Raw genomic sequence first — 25,826 nt, 5'->3', positions numbered from 1 at the left:
CTCGAAGCCTCTGTTGCGCGCACAACCTAGCTCGACTTTATTCTTCTCCGAGGCAGTGAAGACGATAACGCAATGCAGTTCAAAATTGTAAGTGAATTTTAGCCGATGATGCTGATCAAGCTTCGTGTATTTAATAGTGATAATTTGATAATTCCAGCAAGGCTTTGGTTTAATTTCAGTTATCGCTGCTTGTTAAAACGTTAGGTATTTATAAGGTCGTAATATTAGTAAGGTTTTGTTTTTAGCTCGTGTATTGCAGCGGATGAAACGATGTGCATTGTAGTTTTTCGTAATATCACAAGGCTTTGCCTTCACTTTAATTGTAGCTGCTGATAAAACTGTGACTCGTGATTTTACATAATATTAGCAAGGCTTCTTTTTTACTTCAGTTTTCCCGGCTGATGCGGCCGAGCTCAATGTAGTTTACTATGGTTTCAGTATGACTTCATTTTCACTTCAGTTATCCCTGTTGCTGTCGCTGCTGTGCTTCATGTCAGCAGTCGCACGCCCTACCGTCACAATAACACTCCCGACCACTTCAAGCACAGCCACATCAAGCACGAGCATCATAAGTGCGCTAACAACAGGAACAGGGGTATTCCCTATAAGCACCGGCACCACCTCAACTGGGTAAGTGGCGAATGATAAATACTGGTATATAATATTATACAATTATTGTTTTTATTATTATTGTACAATTGATACTATTACTATTATTATAGAATTAGTACTTTTGTTATCCATGCTATTACCACTAGATGAAATAGGTCAGAAATACACAATTCAGTTGATATTATTGGTAGTTATTATTGACATTGTTAATTGTGGATGTCAATCAGTTAATATAACAATCTTGGTATTCATTTCATAGCTCTTCATATTTTATGATATCAGCATTTTTCGCTGGAAATAAGACTTATAATTCCAAATGTATTCCTTGCAAATACTTAATGAAAAGAAATTATTTATGATAGATTTTCTACTTATGCCAACTATATGCTTTCGGATTTTCAAGTTTCTTACGATGATTTTTCACAACGAAGGTAAAACATACATTTAGGTTATAATAGTGCGATAAATAAAGATGACGATTCACAAATTATTTTCGTTTTGTTTGCATTTTTTCCCAACAGTTCAACCTCTCTGTTCCCCACCAAGCCGTTCACCGTCACCGTGGGGCGAAAGTAAAAGTAATTAGGTAAAATGCGTCTTTATATACATTTTACGGTTGCCCAAGACATGTTTAACGCCCAATAAACGTATGAATGTTGTTACTAGAAGGTCTCTGGAGTTATTGCATATTTCCAGTGAATTTTAAAATTTCTCATGTGATTTCTAGTGAATTTTGATAATCGAGAATTCTTTCATATGAAACCTGCAGAGTAAGTTACATAAGCAGCGGTGCTCGTTTATGTATACTTTTCTAGAAAATTTCCAAATATAACTGCAAGTTCTCTAGATTGTTGTAATAAGAAATGTTTCTTTCTAATAAATGTTATGATATTTTTCAACGTTCACTTATTCCCGAGTAATTAATTTTTTATAATCAACTGAAAGACAAATATCTTTTTAATTAGCTGAAAGGCGAAATAAATAAACTTCTATCGGTTCAATTTAATAGCAAAAAAAAACTATATTTATCGAGAAATGAACCTGTTGCAAAGATCGGAAGTTGCAATTGGATGCGTGAATAAATTGTTAAATATTCATCGGCAGTTAATTATTTGGCTCACTCATGAACTTGACTTATAATAAAAAATAAATTTTAAAAGATACATATTCGATGAAAGTAAAAATCATAGGTGATAGTCACGTCAGCAGCGTACGCTTTAGGCGAGTTCAGCATTTTTCTGAAAGGAATAACGACAAAATTACAATACAATTCGCCGAAAATGTTCATATCCTATTTTGATCGTCGTGTACGGACAGTTGATGATTATTTTCATATTCATATTTATCGAGGGAATTCAATAGAAGCACGATTGTCTACGGATTTACTGTTTAAATTATTTAAAAACTAAAAAAATGCGATAGAAGGCAACCGATGTGTTTTTCTATTTTGATGGACTATTGACGAAGATCATTGCTATATTATCACATGAGTATAAAAAATCCCACTTATTTAGAATGAATATAATTAAGAGAACAAACATTTTGCTCATATTCTCGACAGCAGTAGAGCCTCAAGCTTACAGCAGGAGTTGTACATTTCACTTAAAGAGAGATGATCAATGTAAGGATGTACATTTACATTTCTGTAATAGACTTGTTTTTCAGTCCGTCACTTAGCTCAGTGCTGGGTCTTTTGAACAAACTTTCCGGCCAAGTTCTCCTACTCTGAGCAGGTGAGCAGCGTTGTTCATGCTTTGCTATTACCACTATTGAAATATTATTTAATATTATTACTATACAATTATTGCTTTTATTATCCTTGCTACCACCACTGGATGAAACAGGTTAGAGATACATAATTCCGTCGATATTAATTTAGACGTTATATCTTGAGCAGGTCAGCTACTATGGCTGAACTTTACTGTAGCGGTAGCGGTAGCACTCGCTACAATCTAGTGGGTGTAGCGGTAGCGGTAGCGCCCGCTACAATTAGAGCATGTAGTGGTAGCGGTTGCGGCCGCTACATTTCAAAGTAGAGCTGATCAGCTCTGGCTACACGTTGCTATATTCTTACAACATTCGGATGCTACACTGGTGCATGAAACGATCATTCAATACATGATGTGGAAAGTCATGAATATTTGAATAAATTAATTAACATTTGTAAGATTTTTCCGTTCTTATTCGGAGATTATGTGAAGTGAAGCATGACACATTTTCATAAGCAGGAGGAAATTAACACCAACGAATGACAGAAACACGATTCGTGCAATTAAAGCTTAGGTACAATAAAAATACGTTAAACTCCGGTGAACGCTTTTTAAACGATCAACTTCCCATGACTCAGCACAACAGACATATAAGACTGCATTCCTGGCATGCTTAATGGCTGTAACTCGGCGTAAGCGCGGCTGTAAACACTTCGTCACGAAGTTCCTGCAAGTGTTGAAGGTTGATTATTCAACATTCTTTCATATAACCCCTTACTTCCAATAGCAGGATGAAATCCAATAGCAGGATGAAATTGTAAATCAGTCAAAAAAAAAAAAAGTAAAATTTGCTTTAGGAATAGGCTTTGATTTTAGGCAAATTTACGCCGAAACATTTTAGATGAAAATGTCCGGACGCCTGATGTTGTCAGGATTAAGCGTTATCCGTAGTGATTTTGACCTTAATTATACCACGAAAATTTATTTCATGTGTTAAAAAGTTAATTTTAATTTATAATCATTTTTATTAAATTTTACTTCAGGTAGGATTATCTGCTAATTCGTCAGCATACGAGACTATTAAATATTTTTATTGATTTCATGTTGAAATTTCGACTTCTGCAACTAATTATTTCGTTCCTTCGATGACGATTCCCTTATTTCAGTTATCTCTACTTGTGCTGCTGTTGTGCGCCATATCAGCGGTTGCCAAGCTTAATTAAGTGCATCGTTATCTCGATGGGCTCTACATCATAGATGACGGCCCCAACGTAAAAAAACACTTTATGTGCAGTCATTGCTGTTCCTAAATTGTAAGCAAATTATTGATGGAATTGATCACTGATCCTTGTTACGAACATTCACGTTTCGAACAATACTAATACGAATAATAGAATTTTTCTTGAACGTGGCGGATGAAATGGCATGTAGCAGGTAAATTGGAATTCTAGCATTACAAATAATTTGATACAACTTAATGACTAATTCATATATTTTTTTATTAAAAACAGTCCAACAAAATGAATCAGCATCTGCTTCCGCAAAAGATGAATGCGGGGCAAAATTACAATTTGCTCTCATTTTTTATATAGTCGCATCTGGAATAGGCACCTAATATTTATCCAAGCATTTCTGTTGCTTTTTTCTAAGGATTTCTAAAAATATACGACATGACATATATCTCCATTTTTTTGCTACCTTGTTATCATGGGTCATTTATTCAATACTAAATGTAGGGATTTAAATTGAATGCGTAAGGCTTGAAAAAATTCACCAGTATATATCTACAGATTTTCGAGTACGGTACTGATCCGCAGCCTGCATTCATGGCGATTTAATTTGAAGTTTGGTGCATCCAACATACGTCAAAATATGAAATGGAGCTCAAGATTGGAATCAATTATTAAAAATGTTGGCGAAAAACTCGATAAAACACATATTAATATTTGGTAACAAGAAAAGCCTAAATCATACTTGAATTCAACTGAGCGATAATTTTTTCAATGATTTTTGTATATGAAACAAATTTGGAGCATGTTATTTTGAAGTCGTCAGTCAAGTATTTAAAGCATTTTGCACAATTAAAATTTTACAGCTTTTTTTCTCACTTCTAAAAGTCGTAGGGGGTGACACAAAAAAATTGGTAACTGTAAAGGCTTATAACTCAAAAAGTATTAAACGTAGAAAGATGAAATAAAAACCGCATGAAAGAGTATAACTTTAAGATTTATTTGGTGTCCATGTTACCAAAGTTCTCTATATATTTCATAGTTAAAACTCATTATTTTTTTAAGATCAAGATTCCCCCTACAATGCAGCTAAATTCTGAACAACGAGTTTTCATTGTCGAACAATTTTACCTGAAAACTTCACCAACCAAAATAAAGAGAGGTTATTTCACCAAATACAGACAAAAAGTTAGTCTCAACGCAATCAAGAAATGGATACGTCACTGGAAAGATATAAGAACGATCTTGAATCAAAACAAAGGTCATTCTGGACGGCGAAGAACTGGAAGATCAGAAGAAAACATTGCCATGATTGAAGAAATAATTAATGAATCTAGTCAAAGTTTGAGGAAGCTTGCAGCTGAAACAGGATTAAAAAGAGACTCTGTAAGGCGCATTTTAAAGAATGATCTAAAATTAAACTCTCGCACTTATTGACCATGATACCTTGTCTGTAGTAACCGCAAATTTTGAAAAACATATTGAGCTGTGTATTTAACAGCGAGGAGGTCATTTTGAATATTTATCGTAATCTGAATAAAACTTGAAGTTATACTCTTTCATGTGGTTTTTATTTCATCTTTCTACGTTTAATATTTTTCGAGTTGAAAGCCTTTACTTTTACCAACTTTTTTGGGTCACCCCGTACAAGTCCGAAAAGACGTTTATCGTGCACGAGTCATTGGCTGCAGTGACTTATAAATTAGTATAATAACCGGTTTCTGAAATCAAAATTGACACCACCCTCACCCTAGATTACGAACGTGCTCACGAGTTAAGAAAAGTGCAAAGAATGAAAAGCTTTTTGATTGAGGTAAAAGGCAAGACACCCGATAATGAATAAATGCAGCACCCTATATATGGGCTTTATGCAGTCCCTGACAGACGTAGATAATGTGTATGTTGATGGAAATCTTTGTGCCGAGGAGTTACCCGGACATCTTAAATCTTCCATCCAATAAAAAAATTGTGCTATTAAAGTTGATGTATCGTAAAAGAGGAACGGGTCTGGGAGTAAATAGACTCAGTTTTTTGTATGTATGCGCAGCTACCTTAGCTTTTTGTCCAATAGCTTTTTCGAAGAGTTTATGTCAGCGCAGAAATGTCATCACGTGCTTCATTATTTGTAAATTCTAAAAACATAAAAATCGGCGTCTTCGGCGATAGCTTGCATTTTGCGTTAAAAGATAAGGTGATTTCATTTACAAAAAAAATAAATAGTATAGTTATAAATTCAACTCTTTCGGTGAAATAAACTCGTTCAATGCCAAGTACAGCTCTCTTTTTGAAAGTTATGAATCAAACAATAGATAAAAAGGCCTTATAAAGCAATAAAGATAGTGTTTGCTCTGGAAGATTTTACGATTCACACAATTTTTGCAAGTCAAAGAAAAGAGCATAACAGTAATCATATGAATTGAACGCTGTAAGGGGGTCTTGAGCTTTGTAAAATTTAGTTATTGTCAATAGGTTATTGTCTATTGTCTTGTAGGTTATTGGGAATTTGGCGAAAATTTCGCCAAATACACAGAGAATTGTTTTAAAAACATTGTCATGAAAAGGCAAGGTTGATGTTAAACGATAGTTAACGACTTGCGTTATAGTTTTTCCATAATTGTTTATCAACAAATTTTCATTTTCTTTTTCTTATACACAAAATGATGTTTTAGTACAAGCAGATAATAACTATAGGTATTTTTTTCACATCAGCTCTCTCCGGGGCATTGAGCTCTCTCTCTTTACATCATGTCAGTGTTTTTGTTTCTGTTTTCGCTACTTTGTGCCTGTCGGCTGTCTCTATCACCACCGTCTCTGCCTTAGGGTCGGTATCGTTGATGCCGCGGTCCCGGTATCGTTGATGCCGCGGTCCCGGTATCGTTGATGCCACGGTCCCAGTATCGTTGATGCCGCGGTCCCGGTATCGTTGACGCCCCAGACTCGGTATCGTCGCTGCTACGGTATTGTATCGCTNCCAATCTAAAATCTCTCGAACAAATGTAAATCCTTAAAATGCAGGAGGTTCGAGTAACATGTAAGGTTTTAGGTCATGATCTGACACGAACTGCTCAGGACATGCATATTCAAGTGTTATTGCCTAACAGTCATTCATACTACGGCTGAAAGTCTTTTGCATGTGACTTATATGTATATAAGCGAGACTTGTTCGGTTGTAGGCACACTCGTCCATCAGCCTCAGTTGCTCGTACAACGAAACCAAACGATATTCTTCTTCGTTGACGTTACGACGATAACAGCATGCAGTTCAAAATTGTAAGTGAATTTAAGCTTATGAAGCTGATGAATCTGTGTGATTTTTAGTTTGTCATAACACTAGAATGTCTTCTTTTTACACCAGTTGTCACTGCTTATAAGATGTATGCCATTTCGCAGCGGATGAAGCTTCGTGCCTGATAGATTTCGTAATATCAGCAATTCTTTATTTCTACTCCAGTTATCGCGGCTGATGAAACTGTGTGTCATGTATTTTTTCGTAATATCAGCACGGCTTTGCGTTTACTTCAGTTATCGCTACTGATGAAACTGTGTGCCTTGTACTTTTTCGTAATAACAGCAAGGCTTTGAGTTTACTTCAGTTATCGCTGCTGATGAAACAGTGTGCCTTGTATATTTTCGTAATATCAGCACGGCTTTGCGTTTACTTCAGTTATCGCTGTTGATGAAACAGTGTGCCTTGAAGTTTTTAGTAATATCAGCACGGCTTTGCGTTTACTTCAGTTATCGCTGCTGATGAAACAGTGTGCCTTGTATTTTTTCGTAATATCAGCACGGCTTTGCGTTNGCAGGCGGTTTTGCAATCACCTAAGCGATCCGCACGAAAACATGCATCTGCGCTTAGAATTTCCGATCGCACAGTTAGGCGAATTCTGCACCAAGACTTAAAATTCCACCCTTACAAACTGGCAGTGGTGCAAAAACTAAATCCACGTGATTTTGTTTCACGACAAAGGGCATGTGAAGCCATCGTTGAAAACTTGCCTAACAACGCACTTGTGTTTTTTAGTGATGAAGCACATTTTCATCTGTCAGGGTGTGTGAATAAGCAAAACATGCGATATTGGAGTGGTGTGAACCCCCGAGAACTTCATGAGAAGCCCCTTCATGCAGAACGAGTGACTGTTTGGTGTGCCTTATCCAGGACTGGCATCATAGGCCCATGGTTTTTTGAAGAGAACGATAGGGCAGTTACAGTCACTTCTGAACGGTACATTCAGATGATTCAAGAGTTTTTCCTTCCAAAACTTGATGAACTTGGTGTAAGAAATGTGTGGTTTCAACAAGATGGGGCCACGGCTCACACAGCACGCGCTTCAATGGCTCTCTTGCGCGAACACTTTCCACAACGCGTGATCTCCTTAAGGGGCGATCTCCAGTGGCCAGCGCGCTCGCCGGACTTAGCCCCCTGCGATTATTTTTTGTGGGGATACTTGAAATCCTTAGTGTACACCAATCGTCCGAGGACCCTAGCTGAACTGAAGAACAACATTCGCGTTGCTATTGCTGACATTGGTCCAGACATGCTTGAGAAGGTGGAGCGAAACTTCCGATCTCGTCTGACAAAATGTATTGAACAGCATGGAGGTCACCTACAAGATGTAATATTCAAGAATTAAACTTGTAAGTAAACCCAACGAAACTTTAAATGTAGCTCTTTGTAAAAAAGAAAGAATTAAAACGCTATCTTTAATACTTTTTACTTTGTGATTTTTTTAAAAGAGTAAGTTCCCACGCCGCACCCTGTATATGGTAGAATCATCTCCAAACTTGGTACACATATGTAAAATCAAAAATGATTACTATTTTGTTCGTGTGAATTTTTTGAAAAAAGTGAAAGAAAACGTGAAATTCATAGAAAACGGCAAAAAAGGGGGTACTATAAAAAATTTATGACTGTTGCAAATTATATGCTACAACATCGAGACACGTATCATTCGATGCGTAAAGACCATATCTAGCGATTCTCGAAATACTTTTTCAATTTTTTCCTTGGTTCTCTTGTTATGATGATTTTTCTGAAATTTTTCGATTTTTCAACAAATTTTTGAAAAAATGCAAGTAAAGTGTTTTTTATTTCATTTTGTTGGACTATTGACGAAGATTATTGTTAGATTATCAACAGAGTATCAAAGAAGCCCACTTATATAGAATGAATATAATTAAGAAAACAAACATTTCGCGCATATTATCGACAACAGTAGAGCCACAAGCTTACAGCAGGAGTTGTTCATTTCACTAAAGTAGAGATATAAATGTATAGATGTACATTTAAATTTCTGCAATAGACTCGTTCTTCAGTTTGGCACATAACTCAGTGCTGGGTCTTCTGAAAAACTTTTCGACCAAGTTCTCCTACTCTGAGCAGGTGAGCAGCGTTGTTCATGCTTTGCTATTACAACTATTGAAATATTATTGAATATTATTATTATTATACAATTATTGCTCTTATTATCCTTGTTACCACCACTGGATGAAACAGGTTAGAGATACATAATTCCGTAGATATTAATTTAGACGTTATATCTTGAGCAGGTCAGCTACTATGGCTGAACTTCCTTTCCACGAGTCAGAATTTCATTGTCATTCATCCACATAATCAAATCATATTTCTCTTTCATAAATCTGTTATGTTCTAACTGCTAAATACTTGCAAACTTAACTTTGTTTGCATACCACCTCAAATGATGATTTGAACCTAAATTCCTTGACCATCAAATTTTCATTTCAGCGTTTTACCACATTGGATAAAAATTTTATCTATAAATTCTTAGTTATCTTTCCACGTTTACTCTGCTACACTGAGTGTCTCATTCACTCCAGGTTAACCAGAAATGACGTGTAAATCTGCTGCATCCAGTAAACCTGCTACACGCAGAGGTGGTCATGTAGCGCGCTACATTTTCAGTAGCGGTAGCGGCGCTACATTTAAGCAATNAACACATAATAAAATTTGCTTTAGAAAAATGCTTTGATTTTAGGCAAATTGACGCCGGAACATTTTAGATGAAAATGTCCGGATGCCTGATGTTGTCAGGACTAAGCGTTATCCGTCGTGATTTTGACTTTCATTGAACCACGAAAATTTATTTCATATCTGTTAAAAAGTTAATTTTAATTCATAATAATTTTATTAAATTTTATTTTAGGTAGGATTATCAGCTAATATTTCAGCATATGAGACTATTAAATATTCGCATTGATTTCATGTTGAAATTTCGACTTCGGTGACAAATTATTTCGTACCTTCGATGACTATTCCCTTTCAATAAAGATGTCATATTAACGGCTGATGCATTTTAACTTTCTACTTAATGGGCAGAATATAACTATCTTATTACTTAATTACAACTGACGAGCTGTCAGAGTATGCCTAAAATCCATTATAATGACATTGGTGACCATTTTCTGGGAGACATATGTTGTATCATGTTCATCATTGTCAGTATCATGTTCATAATCTGTCTACATTACCACAACATTTTGTTGAAGAACATTTATGACGAATTTTGTTCACACATATTTTTGATATACTGATATACGACTACTGATACATCCGCAACATTTAAAACTATTGCACTAGCTACATTATAAGGCATGTAGTTAAAAAATTGTAATAAATTATTCGTACAGGTCGTAATTATAAGTAATAAATACAACTCTGGATTTCAAAACATGTTTCAAAATTCTGGATAACATGTCATCGAACTGCCAGTCGAGCAAATCAATATTGTAAGTAACGTTGAATCTCAACCATGTTATAGTAGCGAATCAAGCAACTCAACATTGTTATAGTAGCGAATCAAGCACCTCAACATTGTTATAGTATCGAATCAAGCAACTCAACATTGTTATAGTATCGAATCAAACAACTCAACATTTTCAACATTGTTATAGTAGTGAATCAAGCAACTCAACATTGTTATAGTAGCAAATCAAGCAACTCAACATTGTTTATAGTAGGGAATCAAGCAACTAAACATTGTGAGTTATAAGTCATAAGACTCGATATTGTAAGCAGCACATCATGCAGTTCTAGATTATTGGTAGCAAGAGTCGCGCAAGCTGCGAAAATAGGTTAACGATTAACGATTATTAATAATTTGGATTCAGGGAGCTGTCTAACACAATTGAATTTAATGTCATTAGTGATCAAACTAATATGAATTGATCCAAATTAGTCAATCTCTCATAGAAATTGAATTGTAATTATTGCATTTTCATGTCATGCAACTAATTTCTAACTCATCACACACTCGCAACATTTTTCTTGTATATAATAAAAAAATTAATACAATGAAGAACGCCCATTTGTTCGGAAATTTCTTCTAAGCCTCAATTGCTAAGCCTCGAGAGTGAAATGCTTGAGAAATTAAAGGAATTGTGCCTGTATCATCAATAACTTTACTATTATTGGAATATCTACAGAAGAATATATCAATATTTATTCCACTAAATAGTAAATATAAAATTTTTCCGTCCACAATATGAAAAATGTTCTGTCTCAATGCCATGTAATTTTTACCGACCAGGCTTTTTTCATTTATTTCAGTTATCTCTGCTTGTGCTGCTATTGTGCGCCATGACAGCAGTCGCCAAGCCAAAGCCCATCGTTATCTCGATCGTCTCTACATCATCATAGACGGCCCCAACGTAAGAAAAAACTTCATGTGCAGTCATTGCCGTTCTTAAATTGTAAGCATATTATTGATGGAGTTGATCACTGAAACGCCTTATTTCGTACATTCACGTTCTGAACAATACTAATACGAAAACTAGAATTTTTCTTGAATGAGGCGGATGAAATGGCATAACAGCTAGGGAGCCTGAAATTTCGACATTAAAAATGTTTCGATACAACTTTATGCCGAATTCATATTATTTTTATACAAATAGCCCGACAAAGAGAATCAGCATCGGTTTCCGCTAAATATGAACGCGGAGCTAAATTGCTATGATATAATTTTTTTATGTAGTCGCATTTGAAATAGTCACTTCTCATTTATCTAAGCGTTTCTGTTGCATATAAATTTAAACGTTTCTAAATAAATAACAATACGGAATAGGATACCTCTCAATTTTTTTGCTACCTTGTGATCAGGGTTATTTATTCAAGACTAAATGTAGGGATTTAAATTGAATGCGCAATGCTTGCAAAAAATCACCCACGCGTAAATGGCTAAAAATTTTCGTGTACAGTTACTGATCTGCAGCTTGCATTCATGGGGAATTGGTGCAGCCTAAAATATCAAAATATGAAATGGAGCTCAAGATGAAAATGAATTTTCAAAGATATAGCAGCTTTGTTCGAAAAACTTGACAAAACACACGATCAAATTTGATGACAGTAAAAGCCTAAATCACAATTGAATTCAAATTAATTCTGAGCGAGAATTTTTTCAATAAATTTTGCATATATTGAGCAATTTATGTTGAAGTCATCAGTCAAGTCTCTCAGGCCTTGTGCACAATTAAAAGTTTGCATTTTTTTTATTTCTAAACTTCGTGGGGGCACTCAAAGCGTGTGTCCCAAGAAGTTCGGAAAGTCGTTTATCATATAAAGAAGTCCTTAATAGGATACAGTGACCTATAAATTAGTATAATAACCGGTTATTTATGTTAAAAGCGACACCACCTTCACCCCAGATTACGTACGTCCTCAAGAAGTTAGAAAAATTAAATGAATAAAAATCTTTTTGATTGAGGTAAAAGGCAAGACAACCAATAATGCATACAGCACCCTATGGGCTTTATGCAGCTCTTGACAGTCGATCGTAGATAATGCTTTTATTGAAGTCAATCTTGATGTCGAGCAGTTACCCGGGCATCTAAAATCATCCATCCAATAAAACAATTGTGCCATTAAAGTTGATGTAGGATATAAGAGGAACAGGTCTGAGAGTATAGCCGCAGTTTTTTGTCTGTATGCGCCACTAGCTAGCTTCTTGTCTTATAGCTTTTTTGACAAGTTCATGCCAATACAAAAATGTTATCACGCGCTTCATTATTAGTAAATTCTAAAAACGTAAAAAACGGCGGCTTCGTCAACAACTTACAATTTGCGTTAAAAGTTGAGGTGATTTCATTTATAAAAAAATGAACAGCATAGTTTTACATTCAACTCTTTCGGTGAAATAAACTCGTTTAATGCCAAGTACAGCTCTCTTTTTGAAAGATATGATAATAATATAAAAAAGGCCTTATAAAAATAAAGGTAACTATAACTTGGACTAGGTAAAATTTAGTTATTGTCTTGTAGGGGCTCTCAATGAGAACCAATTGCATGATTATCAGATATTAGTGAGAATTTGGCGAAAATTTCGCCAAATACACAGAGAATTGTTTTAAAAACATTGTCATGAAAAGGCAAGGTTGATGTTAAACGATAGTTAACGACTTGCGTTATAGTTTTTCCATAATTGTTTATCAAAAATTTTTCATTTTATATTTTTTTACACGAAATGATGTTTTAGCCGATCAAATTATAACTATAAGTATTTTTTTCACATCAGCTCTCTCCGGGGCATTGAGCTCTCTCTCTTTACATCATGTCAGTGTTTTTGTTTCTGTTTTCGCTACTTTGTGCCTGTCGGCTGTCTCTATCACCACCGTCTCTGCCTTAGGGTCGGTATCGTTGATGCCGCGGTCCCGGTATCGTTGATGCCGCGGTCCCGGTATCGTTGATGCCACGGTCCCAGTATCGTTGATGCCGCGGTCCCGGTATCGTTGACGCCCCAGACTCGGTATCGTCGCTGCTACGGTATTGTATCGCTAAAAGTGGCTCTGGAGTCTCATAAGATTTGAGACACCAGTGGACACATGCAATTATCCATTGCTTTATCTGGGGTTCCAACCATGCATTAATATTATTACGACAGGAAGTTAAATAGAAATGATTCAAATTGAATCGATCTGATTATTCTCATACACTTTTCCCGATTCATTTTTTCCCAATGCAATGAAAAAAAAAATAGAGTTCAATTTTACAATGAATATTTAAAGTGCTGTTCTTTGCTATTATTAGCTCATCAAATCCATCATATAGATTGATTGAAACTAATTTGTATTAGTGAAGACGGAATCATAACAAATATCTCAGTACTCAATCTTTGCAAAATACTTACACTCAAGTAACAAAGGTTGTTGGATGTTGGTTGGTATGAGGTGTTGGTTTCACACAGCGTTTCACTTTTGTTTGCGGTCAAGATCTGACATGATCGGCGGGTGATATAAGTGTTGTCAATACATAACACGTCGTCCACATTACAACCGAAAGTTGTCCGCATGTGGCTTATATATAAGCAAGACTTGTTCTGTTATAGACGCACTCGTCCAGCAGCCTCAGACGCGTGCACAACAAAACTCATAGAAATTTGCTTCGGTGCGGAGCAGAAGAATATACAATGAAGTTCAAAAACGTAAGTGTGAGATGCACAATAATAAACAGTAAACGGTCAATTTCCGAACCGCCATTGAAATACATATGTATTCTTTGTTGTGATATTGCTGACCTCCATTGAAAGTGATTTATATATTAGAAACAGAACTAATTTAGAATTTTTTAGCAGCATTTAAGGAGATTTTCCGCTTTTTTGTAAAATTTCAATACAAAAAATACATGTCTGACATGTATTATCTTGTGTTTCAAAGACGGCGAGTATTATAGTCCTGTGACAATGTGTGAAATTTAGTTCTTAAGATTCAGAACATCTTTGGATCACCATGACTTATAATATTAAATTAATTTAGTTAATGACTGTTTAATTTGTTATATCGTTGAAAAATTAGATGCGCCTATTGCAAATCTTGATACTTTATTGAGCGTTTTTATATGAAAATTATCGACAGCATTCAATTTCCATTAAATGATACAACGAAAAAATGTATCTACATTTCAATTCCCACTTCACCTAATTTTCATGCCTAATCACCATGTCATCAGCCAAGGCCAAGCCACTTGCCATGATCTATATTTTTATTACAGCTGTCACCTATAGTGACTTGACATAATAGTGATCATAATCTCATTTGACATGTAATCTACCATAAAATTTATTCAAGTTACAAATGTCGCTTCTAAAGCTGCGCATGATCACTTTCTCATCTACCATGTCCACCGCGTCATCTATCATTTCTCTGATATTTCTTTCGCGAAGCCTGGATGAAATTGGTTAAATTTAAGCTGGTGTTATTTGCGAAGCTGTGCACCTTGTGGTCTATAATAGCTCCACCGTGGCTTTGTTTTACTCCAGTTATCCCTGCTCTTGCTGCTGCTCTGCGCCATGTCAGCAGTAGCTTTTCCTTCAGGAATCCAGCTGTCGCTCCCGTCACTTACAAACACAGACACCTCAAGTACAAGTATTTGGAGCGCACTGACATCTGCGTTGTCTTTTGGAACGTTTGGAACGAGCACAAGCACAAGCACCACCGGGTAAGAGACGACGATGGAGTGAATATTGAAAATAAATGTGAAAACTTAATGGTTGAATATAATATTGATATATACCGCTATATTTTATCAGTAAATCCACTGTCTTATTAAATATTTTCTATATTTAGGTTTTACGTCTTCATTCAATGAATTTTTAGAGATGAATATGGCTTAAGAATAGTTTATTAAGCCATGTAAAATATCGCTTTATTTACCATTAATTCCATTCCTCAATTCAACTCTTTGATGGGGACTTTTATGTTTTTCATAATGAAAATTCAGACATAACTTAAAAAATACTATGTGGAAAGAGTGATGAGGAATAATAACATAAAGATAACGAATCACAGATTATGGCATTCATTTTTTTCCAAACAGATTGAGCTCCCTGTTTAGCACCTCCAGCAATCCCTACACCATCACCCTGGGGTGAAAGTAGAAGTAATTTGGTAGCTGTAATTGTTATGCATTTTTTGTTGTTACCTCTAGCAATTTTACCGTTGTGTAAATCTAGGAATATAATATATGACTGTTATTGTTGTTGTGTTAGAAAAATGTATGTTCCTAGAATAGTTGCTCAAATTTTAGACTTAAAAAATTCAGACTGAATTTCAAACTTAAAATAATCGTGCAGTAAAACATGAAATATTTAGCGCGAAAATAACAATTAGTTCGAATTCGAAATTTTCTCGATAATTATGATTCGAAGCTTCTGATTATAATTACGTATCTCTGGAAACAATGTCACGACGTACGAATATGTTGGCGTTTGCATTATCCTTATAGTATGTCTCCATAATTCAAAACATGTCATGGAATATTTAATTAAAACTCTTTCAATCAATTTCATGCTCCTTTCCATGCGTCGAGAGGGATCTTATTTTGTTTATTTTCTTGCGTGGACGATAGATGACGATAATCTTTTATCACAAAATCAGCCAAATTCGTTAGATGCACGGTTCATATTAAAATATAAGGCAAAACAAGAACGTTTTCGACCGTCAGTAAACAGCTGTAGTCACAAGCTTCTGGCACGCCAAATCATCGGGAGAGGCCCGTCTTGTGTCGTGCAGTTACTGAAATGACCAAGTCAATCAGTAATTGATAGACACAAGACAATTGTATGACACTATGTCGTTACTTGCAATGCAAAGTTATGATATAATGTTCATAATATGCAATCGTACAGTTAAATGTCGTAGAATAGCAGTCAAGCTAGAATAGTTTTTCTGTGAATATCACCGACCGAAAAATTTCTTAAAATTAAGATAGAAATTACAAAATCGACGAATCGATGGCCTTGCAGAGAAAAGAATGATATTAATTGAAATTGGAAGAGGTGAGAACTGTAGATTTAGCTTTATCAACCCGTTATCGGTGCCGTGCATGCGATCAAGTGAAAGTTCAAGCGATGGACTGAAACGCAAGGTTGCTTTTAGTGTATATGATCAAGAGTGCGAGCGTCCGTACAAAGCAGAGGTGAAATCTAAGAAATAAAACGGAACTATGATCGCAAAAAAAATCGCAAAATTAAAAATTTTTTCACATTAGGAATTCATAGGAGAGTGGCATCTAGTTGAAAATTCATGTAATATTCAATGGGACATAAAAGCATTGAATTAAGATTGAGTTCGCAATAAAAGTCGAAAAATATTCTAACGTACAGACGAATGATACAATTTGTGCGATTATGGCCTGTACTTTGAATGAATTATTATAAACTAAATTCAAATAAACAAGTTATTGAAAGCGTGGTGACGTAGTTGGTCTACAGGCAATAATTTGGGCATCGAAGTATAGAATTAAGCCATGAAGACTGTCCTCGTCTGAAGTTTACATGGAATTCAATAGCAGGGAAAATTAATGCCTGGCAAGTATGCAATATTTTCTGCCTAAGAATTTTGGGAGCAGTTCATCATCAAGGGAAAATTTATGAACAGAAGTTGACTTCACATCAGTAATGATATAAATTGGTTTCTTTTATATCAAAATATTGATGGAGTTTGTCCCCGAAAAGTCTTCTTTGAAAAGAAGGGATAAATTTCTAAAAAGTTTTCTTCGGAATTCCCTTCAATGACGAAGGACAATTTAGAACATGGCTTCATTCTCAATTTGCAATCTCACATCAGTCGATGAAAAGATATTGGTCAAATAATGAACAGGTGAAATATTACCACACATCACATGTAATTTACAAAGAAGCAAAAAGCTCCTTGCTTCCAGGCAGGGCGGGAGAAGTTATGAGAAAAGTTTAGCGCCTCTTCGGCCACCTCCAAGAAATTCAGACGTGTAACTTTTCATGTAGATGAGGAATCAAACTTTGCACGGTGCTCACTGATCAATAAACCTGAGTAATTTGGTGTTGTTTTTTATCTGGGGCCATACTTTCAAAACACGCTAAGTCAACGTAAGTACTTACGCTCTATTTTCTTATCTATGATTGGTGGATTTTGCTTGAAAGGCCGTCAATGATTGGCTGATGAACTTACGATCTCTTAACTTTTTTTGAAAGTATAGGCCACTTTCATTCATACTTTTTGAAAGTATGAATGAAAGGACACTGAAATGATATGAAAGCGAGTAATAAAGCTGAAACACCAGTATTAATAGTTTAAATTATCAGCCGGGAACCAAGCACGACAGAAACTGACTCCTGAATTGTTAAATACTAAGCAAATAACTTTCATTTTTTCGATTGAATCATGAATTATTTTGAGTCATCTCGGTCCTGAACTTTCTTTAAGAACGTTGAAAAATTCCCAGTACGCAGGTTCAGTAAATTAGCTTCCATTCGTTCGAAACTCAGAAAAAATTTCCATGGAAAGCACTTGACAGAAAAACTCAATAATACAGAAATAAACCTTTCTATAAAATGTAATAATTGTAATTTCTAATAAACCTTTCTATAAAATGCAAAATTTTCATTTATTTAAAATTAATGCCTTTCAATTAAACTAAGAACAATAGTTTTTTGAAGTTTATACAATATACATATAATCACAAGAATTAGGCTTAAACTGATGTGAGGGATACTTTAATTAAATGAATGATAATACACCGAAAAAAGAAGCAATGGTCTTGCGGGCTCATGCTCTGCACGATCGTTTATAAATTCTTGTAAATTAGCTATTAATGAGAATATCTGTGGTCGATTTGTGTGCACCAAGAATCTAAGGTTTGTTCCAATCTAGAAAACATACTTAGGTAGAAACACAAAAAACGCTCGAAATTTCGACCTTGAACTATTGGTTTCTTCCACAGCAACGTAGCGCAGGAAAACAACCAATATTTACTCCTTCTACTCCTTTCGGAGTTTGCGTAAGTCCAAAACAAACTAGTTCCTTCATCAGGACCATCAAGGGAAGTCTGAGTGAAAGGTTCCTCAGCGCAGTTGATCATTCAGGCAATCACTCTGCTTCTCGACCTTTTGCCTTTGCTTAGAGACTTTCTAAACTTATTTCGTCCGCACCGGGGGAAGAAGAATTCACATTGTTGGAAGTCAAATGATTTTCACAAATATCTTTAACCAACATTTTCATTCATTCTATTCCGAACAATGAACCAGTTTTTATATTAATAATGAGAGCCATTGTGTATCTTCGAATTATTATGAATGAAACGCATATTTAAAAGATATTAACCAGTAGAGCCGGAAATTTTTTTGCTAAGATTGGTTACAATCCATTTTCAGATATGTATATGCAACATTAGCAAATATCTGCCTTAAGAAATTCAGAAAATACTTTTTAGTCACTTTAATTGAAAAATGCTTATAGCATTTAGAGAATGCTTTGTATTTTCTAAATGCAAAAAGATTTAGAAAATACTTTTGTAAGATTTTTTTAATCAACTGAATGGCAAAAATCTTTTTAATCAACTGAAAGGCGAAATAAATAAACTTCTATCGGTTCAATTTAATAGAAAAAAAACTATATTTATCGAGAATTGAACCTATTGCAAAAATCGGAAATTCACAATGAAATTGGAATTGAATTAATTCCTATTTATAATTCCTTCCTATTATTATTGAAATTGGAAGCGTGAATAAATTGTTATATATTCATCGGTCAGTAAATTATTTGGCTCACTCATGAACTTAACTAATAATAAAAATAAATTTTAAATGATACATATTCGATGAAAATAAAAGTCCTTGGTGATAGTCACGTCAGCAGCGTACGCTTTAGGCGAGTTCAGCATTTTTTGTGAAAGGAATAACGATAAAATTACAATACAATTCGCCGAAAATGTTCATATCCTATTTGTCTAGAACCTCCCTTGGTAAAGTGGAAGCAGCAGTCGTAATTTATTTACTCTGAATTGCAAATATTTGCTCCACAGAACAGTCGAAATATGTACTTGTCACTCATTCCTAGCTTCTAAGACAGAATGGTATGTGAATTCATTTGCTCAGTGAATGAATGCACATAGCAATGCTCGCAGCCGAAAAATATTGCGTTACTCTGCTGTACAAAGTTGACTACCTACCCTGGCCCAACTCGTTAAACAACGAGCTACGTTGGGTTAACCTAAAAATTCCTACAGCCGTTTCATGCATATTTCATTGGTGCTGAAATGATTCGATACATAATAATCCAATCAAAAGCTAAAAAAGTGGTCAAATGATACAAAATTAATCCACTCAAGTTTCATAGGAACTTTTTCAAATTATATGAAAAAGTTAAATTCATGCACATACACAACTCTTTTGTACTGAAAAAATAAAATATTTACCATCAGCTTTATATTGAAACGGGGATCTTCAAATTGGAAGGTGCCCTTGGGGAGCGATGGGTTCGTACGAGAGCTCTTCAAGCGAACGCCTTCCCATGACTCAGCACAAATGACATATAAGACTGCAGTCCTGGCATGCTTAATGGCTGTAACTCGGCGTAAGCGAGGCTGTTAATACTTCGTCATGAGGTTCCTACGCGTGAGTATTTGAATATTTGAGCATAATTTATCATGAATAAGAACTGCTTAAGTCGGTCAACTTGTTCAGTGCATTCCAAGTACCTTCTATAAATTGCCTGCAAAATAATCTTTCAGTGGATGTTATACAGTATAATTCAATTAATAGCTGAATAACCTCGGTATTTTTTTTATCGTTATCTGAATTTACCGCATTCAGAAATATTCAAGGAAACAAGAGAATATCATTACAATATAATTAAGAATAAAAATGCAATTTATATAGAATAAACTTTAGGCGAAGCATAATGACAGGCGATCAGCCCCGTAAGAAAAATTGATCTAAATTCAAGTTTTATTTTTATGGCCTTCGACATGCGAACAACTTATGATACAAGTTTTTCTTGGTCATTCTACTTGCGTTCAAAGGATAAAAAAATGCTTTAGCATTTGAGTTTATCTCAACATGCGTCTGTAGCAGCGCTTATAGAAAATGCAGCGCTTATATTTCCCGCTTTCAATTGTTGCATCGGTCTGTGTTCCAGATTTCAGTTTTTAGTGTGTGTGTCATGAAGATAAAACTATTCTAATGAAAAATGTAACGATTGTTCACTGAGTCGGAATTGGATAAAAGTCTTCATGTAAATTTTGTTATTATTATTTTCCGAAAAAATTTCAAGTATTTTGCCCATGCTTTGTATATTCCCTCAACCGACATGTATATTCGACAGTACATCGCTGCCGTGTGCCTGCTGCTGCTCGCTGCTACAAGCGCCGTGGACGCGTATGCGGATCCTGTTCAGGAAACATTAGCTCAGTGAGCATGAGAAGTTTTTTTTCAGGATTTGTGTTTCGATTGAAATGAAATTTGTAATCATATGGCATCCCGACTAGTTGTTGATTGATGACACAATTGCAATTCTTGATATATAATACTGTTGTTAACGCAACATCTGCCTTAGGATACTAGCTTAATTCTGTGGTCTTGCGAAACCTCTTCGTTCAAACGTCATATGTCGGCTGCGTAGTAAAGACCGAACTAAGATCAGGAACGATTTTGGTGAGCCTAGTTGTCATGTTCGAACATTTCTTTGCTGTTCATAGAAAGCCTTAGTAATTACTTGAATAATTTTGAATGTTGTTTATAAATTCAATAACCTTCTTACTTCGAATAAATTTTGTATTTGTACCGGTTTCTTTCCGGAAAACATGACCTCTGGTTATATAAAGCTAAAATGAACCCTGGACGCACGCGTATTCAATTAATCCTGCCGTAAACAAGGGTTGCGCTGTAAAGCACTGAATAATCCGCAACAAATAATATATCGTTTTCTGATCCATACATGTATTATTTAGAGGGCAAAAGCCACACAAATAGAATTTATATTCATCATTTCCCACAATAATTATATTCCACTGAACTAAGACTTTGTTTCTAACGCAGGGTCGCCTCGCGGGACGCCAAGAACATCGTCGAAACGATCTCGTATCCCGGCTACTCGAACCCGGCTACTATTACCATCTATTAGCTACAACTGTAACATATCCCGGCTACTCGAACCTCTGCTCAAATAACTTATTTACTCCTCTCAATAAAAATTTCAGCCAAATGATTATCGGCTAAGCTCATGACACATAACAAAATGAGAAAAAAATTGAACTCCAATTATATTTTAAAATCAACAAACACGAAAGCCGAATATTAAATGGTGAAGAGAATTATACTCATAAATAGTTGACGAATATAATTCCTAATTAATTAAAATTAATAATGCATGCAGTTCAATTTAGGTCCTATTTTTCACTCTGAAGCACTTTGTCGTTGGGCAAAAGCCACCACCAATCATTGTTTTTCAATATTAAGTGTTGTGCAGAAAAGACGCTTCGGAAGCGTGAACGTTTGAACTTTGCGAAAGGCGACTATGATACACTTCGTGAAACGGTGAATGCGGCGAATATTTCGGACTGTATTAAGGCTGTCTCTTATACACATCTAGATGTGTATAAGAGACAGTAACTGGGCTGATACGTGGCAGCTGCGGTTTAATGCTGACAAGTGTAAAGTACTTCACCTCGGGAAGAACAATGAACAGCAAGATTACAGTATGAGAAGACATGGTTGCAACGAGAGAGTAATGATTGAAAAGTCTAGTGTGGAAAAAGATCTCGGAGTTTATGTCCACAAGGAGCTGAAATTTTCTAAGCATGTTGAAACGCAAGCTAACACATCCAACAAACTTCTTGGACTAATCAGACGCTCATACGAGTTCCTAGATGCAGAAGCGATGAAGCAGTTGTTTATTGCTGTCGTGCGCCCGAATCTAGATGTTTGGAAACGTTGTGTGGTCACCGAGATTTGAAAAGGACAGAAATTTAATAGAGAATGTTCAAAGACGTGCAACAAGGATAATTCCAGGCTTGAAGGGCAAGTCCTATGAAGAAAGATTGAAGATTATGAAGCTTCCAAGGCTCAGTTATCAACGTCTGCGTTGGGATCTCATTGAAGTATACAAGTATACTCATGGTTTATACAAGGTCCCCTAAGGATTACTAGAATTTGAAACAAGAACCAACACCAGGGGCCACGGCTAAAAGCTAAAAAACTGCGCTGCAACTTCTCCACGCGACAAAATTTCTTCTCGCTTCGAATCACCGACATGTGGAACAGCCTCCCCGATGACATCGTTGGCGCTCCAAGTATGAACGCGTTCAAGAACAGACTAGATAAAGCTATGGAAAATATATGTTAAGATTTGAAATGCCTAGCTCCTTATCGAACCCGGTGGAAGTCTAGTAGCAACTTCAAACAATCGTCAGTCATGAAAAGATCCGGTCAAATGTGACGATTTTAGATCTTCTGTGAACAAGGCACGAAAAGGAAAAGAATCGGCGACAGGCCACATCAGGCCTACGCTTCAGCGCCGACATCACTATGTTATTTCACTATGTTATGTTATTTGTCACGTTGGTGCATTTTCTCAAAAATTTACCGTTAATCAGCGAATATTGCATTATGTTTATTGCATGGTTTGTTGCACTGTGAGCGTTTATTTAGTAAGCTAAATGAACCGCAAAGTACGGTTATACGCTAATACGCTAACCAAAGATGCACTCATCCATACCTATTAGTCAGACAAGCTTACAAAACATGAATTTCGGACGACATTTAATCAAAATTTTAGCATTATTCTCTCTAATAATACAAGACATGTAATTATTGATGTTCATTTAATCAAAACATTAAATTTGTATGGGTTGTCAAAAGACTCAAATCTGTTTTCCCTGTATAATGTACAGAAATATTACCGGCAAATATGAAGAAATACATTGGAGTAAAATATTTCTCAAAAATTAATGGGGATTATTTCAGAAGGAAAATGAAAGTTTGAAGTGTATTAACTAAGATTGAACTCGGATGTAAACTAGTCTATGACCCAGAAACCCTGCTCGCTGTTGTTTTATTGAGAGAGGTGTTTGAATTAAAAACGTTGTGATATTCAAGTGATGAATTTATATAATCCATCAAGATTAAATGTGAACATACTTTCTGTATCAATATAAAATATTTTTATTATACACTCACGTCATGAATTCAAATTGTGCCTAGTAGTTTAATAAATTTTAATCTATCGTTGAAACGGCCTACTCTGTATTTGTGTCGTTGAAATAAAAAGTAGTGTTTTAAAAGATATTTTTATCCTTTTTAATAATATATAAGGAAAAACAGCCCCATAGCTTTACAGCACCCGTAAATTCAATGTAATTTTATTTTCCTGCAAATTGACGTGGCTGGATTCTCGACGAATAAGGCTTTGCAATTTAATTTTTGAATTCCACATTTGTGAATTTGAAATGTGAATAATCGGTGCATAGTGTTTTGTCCGAATGAAACACTACCGGCACTAGCATAACTTATACAGAAATTAGCTCATTACTGATCACTGACAGAGCAGATGTAATAGAGCGGAAAACATGAGACAATTGACGGTTGAGCCATTTATGATTGCAGGCCAGCGCTTGCAAGTAAAAGTTTTTTTTCATGAAATACCCGATGAAACCATTTTTCTCACAAACCTAGAAAATAGCTTTAATTTACTATGTACTTCAAGGGCCAAAAACGCAGAAACAAGAATAATCTTTCTATAAAATGCAAAATTTTCATTTATTTAAAATTAATGCCTTTCAATTAAACTAAGAACAATAGTTTTTTGAAGTTTATACAATATACATATAATCACAAGAATTAGGCTTAAACTGATGTGAGGGATACTTTAATTAAATGAATGATAATACACTGGAAAAAGAAGCAATGGTCTTGCGGGCTCATGCTCTGCACGATCGTTTATAAATTCTTGTAAATTAGCTATTAATGAGAATATCTGTGGTCGATTTGTGTGCACCAAGAATCTAAGGTTTGTTCCAATCTAGAAAACATACTTAGGTAGAAACACAAAAAACGCTCGAAATTTCGACCTTGAACTATTGGTTTCTTCCACAGCAACGTAGCGCAGGAAAACAACCAATATTTACTCCTTCTACTCCTTTCGGAGTTTGCGTAAGTCCAAAACAAACTAGTTCCTTCATCAGGACCATCAAGGGAAGTCTGAGTGAAAGGTTCCTCAGCACAGTTGATCATTCAGGCAATCACTCTGCTTCTCGACCTTTTGCCTTTGCTTAGAGACTTTCTAAACTTATTTCGTCCGCACCGGGGGAAGAAGAATTCACATTGTTGGAAGTCAAATGATTTTCACAAATATCTTTAACCAACATTTTCATTCATTCTATTCCAAACAGTGAACTAGTTTTTATATTATTAATGAGAGCCATTGTGTATCTTCGAATTATTATGAATGAAACGCATATTTAAAAGATATTAACCAGTAGAGCCGGAAATTTTTTTGCTAAGATTGGTTACAATCCATTTTCAGATATGTATATGCAACATTAGCAAATATCTGCCTTAAGAAATTCAGAAAATACTTTTTAGTCACTTTAATTGAAAAATGCTTATAGCATTTAGAGAATGCTTTGTATTTTCTAAATGCAAAAAGATTTAGAAAATACTTTTGCATGGTTGTAAATTCCTTCAGTAACAGACTTGCAAAACAATGCATGGTTCCTTGTAGATCATTACCTAGTGAGCGTTACAGTCACCACGTGTTACGATTCAAATTGCCTAGTCGCAATCCTAATAAAAGTGTTTATTAATTAGGCGTCCGAAGTTCAAAAATTGGTATGAACCTCAATTGAATGAATTCATTTAATTTTAAAAGTTTTTTGCTAAATACAAAAGTTACTTTTGATATTTCGCGCATTTTTTTCGATATTGATAAAAACAAAATTTGTTAATAGGAGACTGTGGGGAATAAGTATATTTCCTTATAATGGTTTAAAAATGGGATGGAAAAAATTATGTTCCTGTCTGTGGAAAGACTCAAATAATATTTACTTTTTGCCATGTCGATGAAAAAAAAGTTCACCAGGGACATTAAAATCGTAGAATTGCATTTGCCGCAGGCCGTCATTTACTCGGTGTGGCAGTTAGTAATCTGGTATACAAGTAAAGTGACGATTGAAGCATAGAAACATTTATTTGTGTTAAATAGTTTCTACATTCACCATTGAACAATGGCCAAATGAATAAATAAGTGACAGTTAAAAGGATAATTTATTAAATTGAGATTTGACAGTTTGCGATACTTCACTAATGCCAAATTTTGAAGAAGTAAAGTGGAAAATTTTAGACACAAGTGAGCATGTAGAGGCTATTAAAGGTCAACACAAAATTGAGTTGCGTGACCCGAGAGGGAAAAGTACTCTCGTAGACTGATGAGCTGAAGGGAACACACTTAAGAAATCCGCCTTCCCATGACTCAGCACAAAAGACATATAAGACTGCGGTCCTGGCATGCTTAATGGCTG

At 35.2% G+C, this 25,826-nt stretch overlaps 1 protein-coding gene across 1 annotated transcript; it reads left to right on the top strand.

The window, feature by feature from the left end:
• Positions 1 to 2,900: 2,900 nt before the first annotated feature.
• Positions 2,901 to 15,753, top strand: LOC108677522. The gene is made up of 4 exons (XM_047883577.1): positions 2,901 to 3,054; positions 13,885 to 13,980; positions 14,815 to 14,993; positions 15,372 to 15,753. The coding sequence occupies exons 1-4, from the start codon at positions 2,998 to 3,000 to the stop codon at positions 15,424 to 15,426; spliced, it is 387 nt and encodes a 128-aa protein (XP_047739533.1). The 5' UTR covers positions 2,901 to 2,997; the 3' UTR covers positions 15,427 to 15,753.
• Positions 15,754 to 25,826: the final 10,073 nt, after the last annotated feature.

Source organism: Hyalella azteca, unplaced genomic scaffold, assembly GCF_000764305.2.
Source record: "Hyalella azteca isolate HAZT.00-mixed unplaced genomic scaffold, Hazt_2.0.2 contig13277, whole genome shotgun sequence".
Classification (NCBI taxonomy): Eukaryota; Metazoa; Arthropoda; class Malacostraca; order Amphipoda; family Hyalellidae; genus Hyalella; species Hyalella azteca.
Note: the sequence above shows the minus strand (reverse complement) of the source record. Positions and strands in the feature narration are given on the sequence as shown.

Bases quoted from the DNA above. Each gene is read 5' to 3' on its own strand.
- LOC108677522 (XM_047883577.1), top strand. From the start codon at position 2,998: ATGGCTGTAACTCGGCGTAAGCGCGGCTGTAAACACTTCGTCACGAAG. The intron at 13,981-14,814 runs GTAAGTGTGAGA...GTTTTACTCCAG, and splicing joins ATACAATGAAGTTCAAAAAC to TTATCCCTGCTCTTGCTGCT. The intron at 14,994-15,371 runs GTAAGAGACGAC...TTTTCCAAACAG, and splicing joins ACAAGCACAAGCACCACCGG to ATTGAGCTCCCTGTTTAGCA.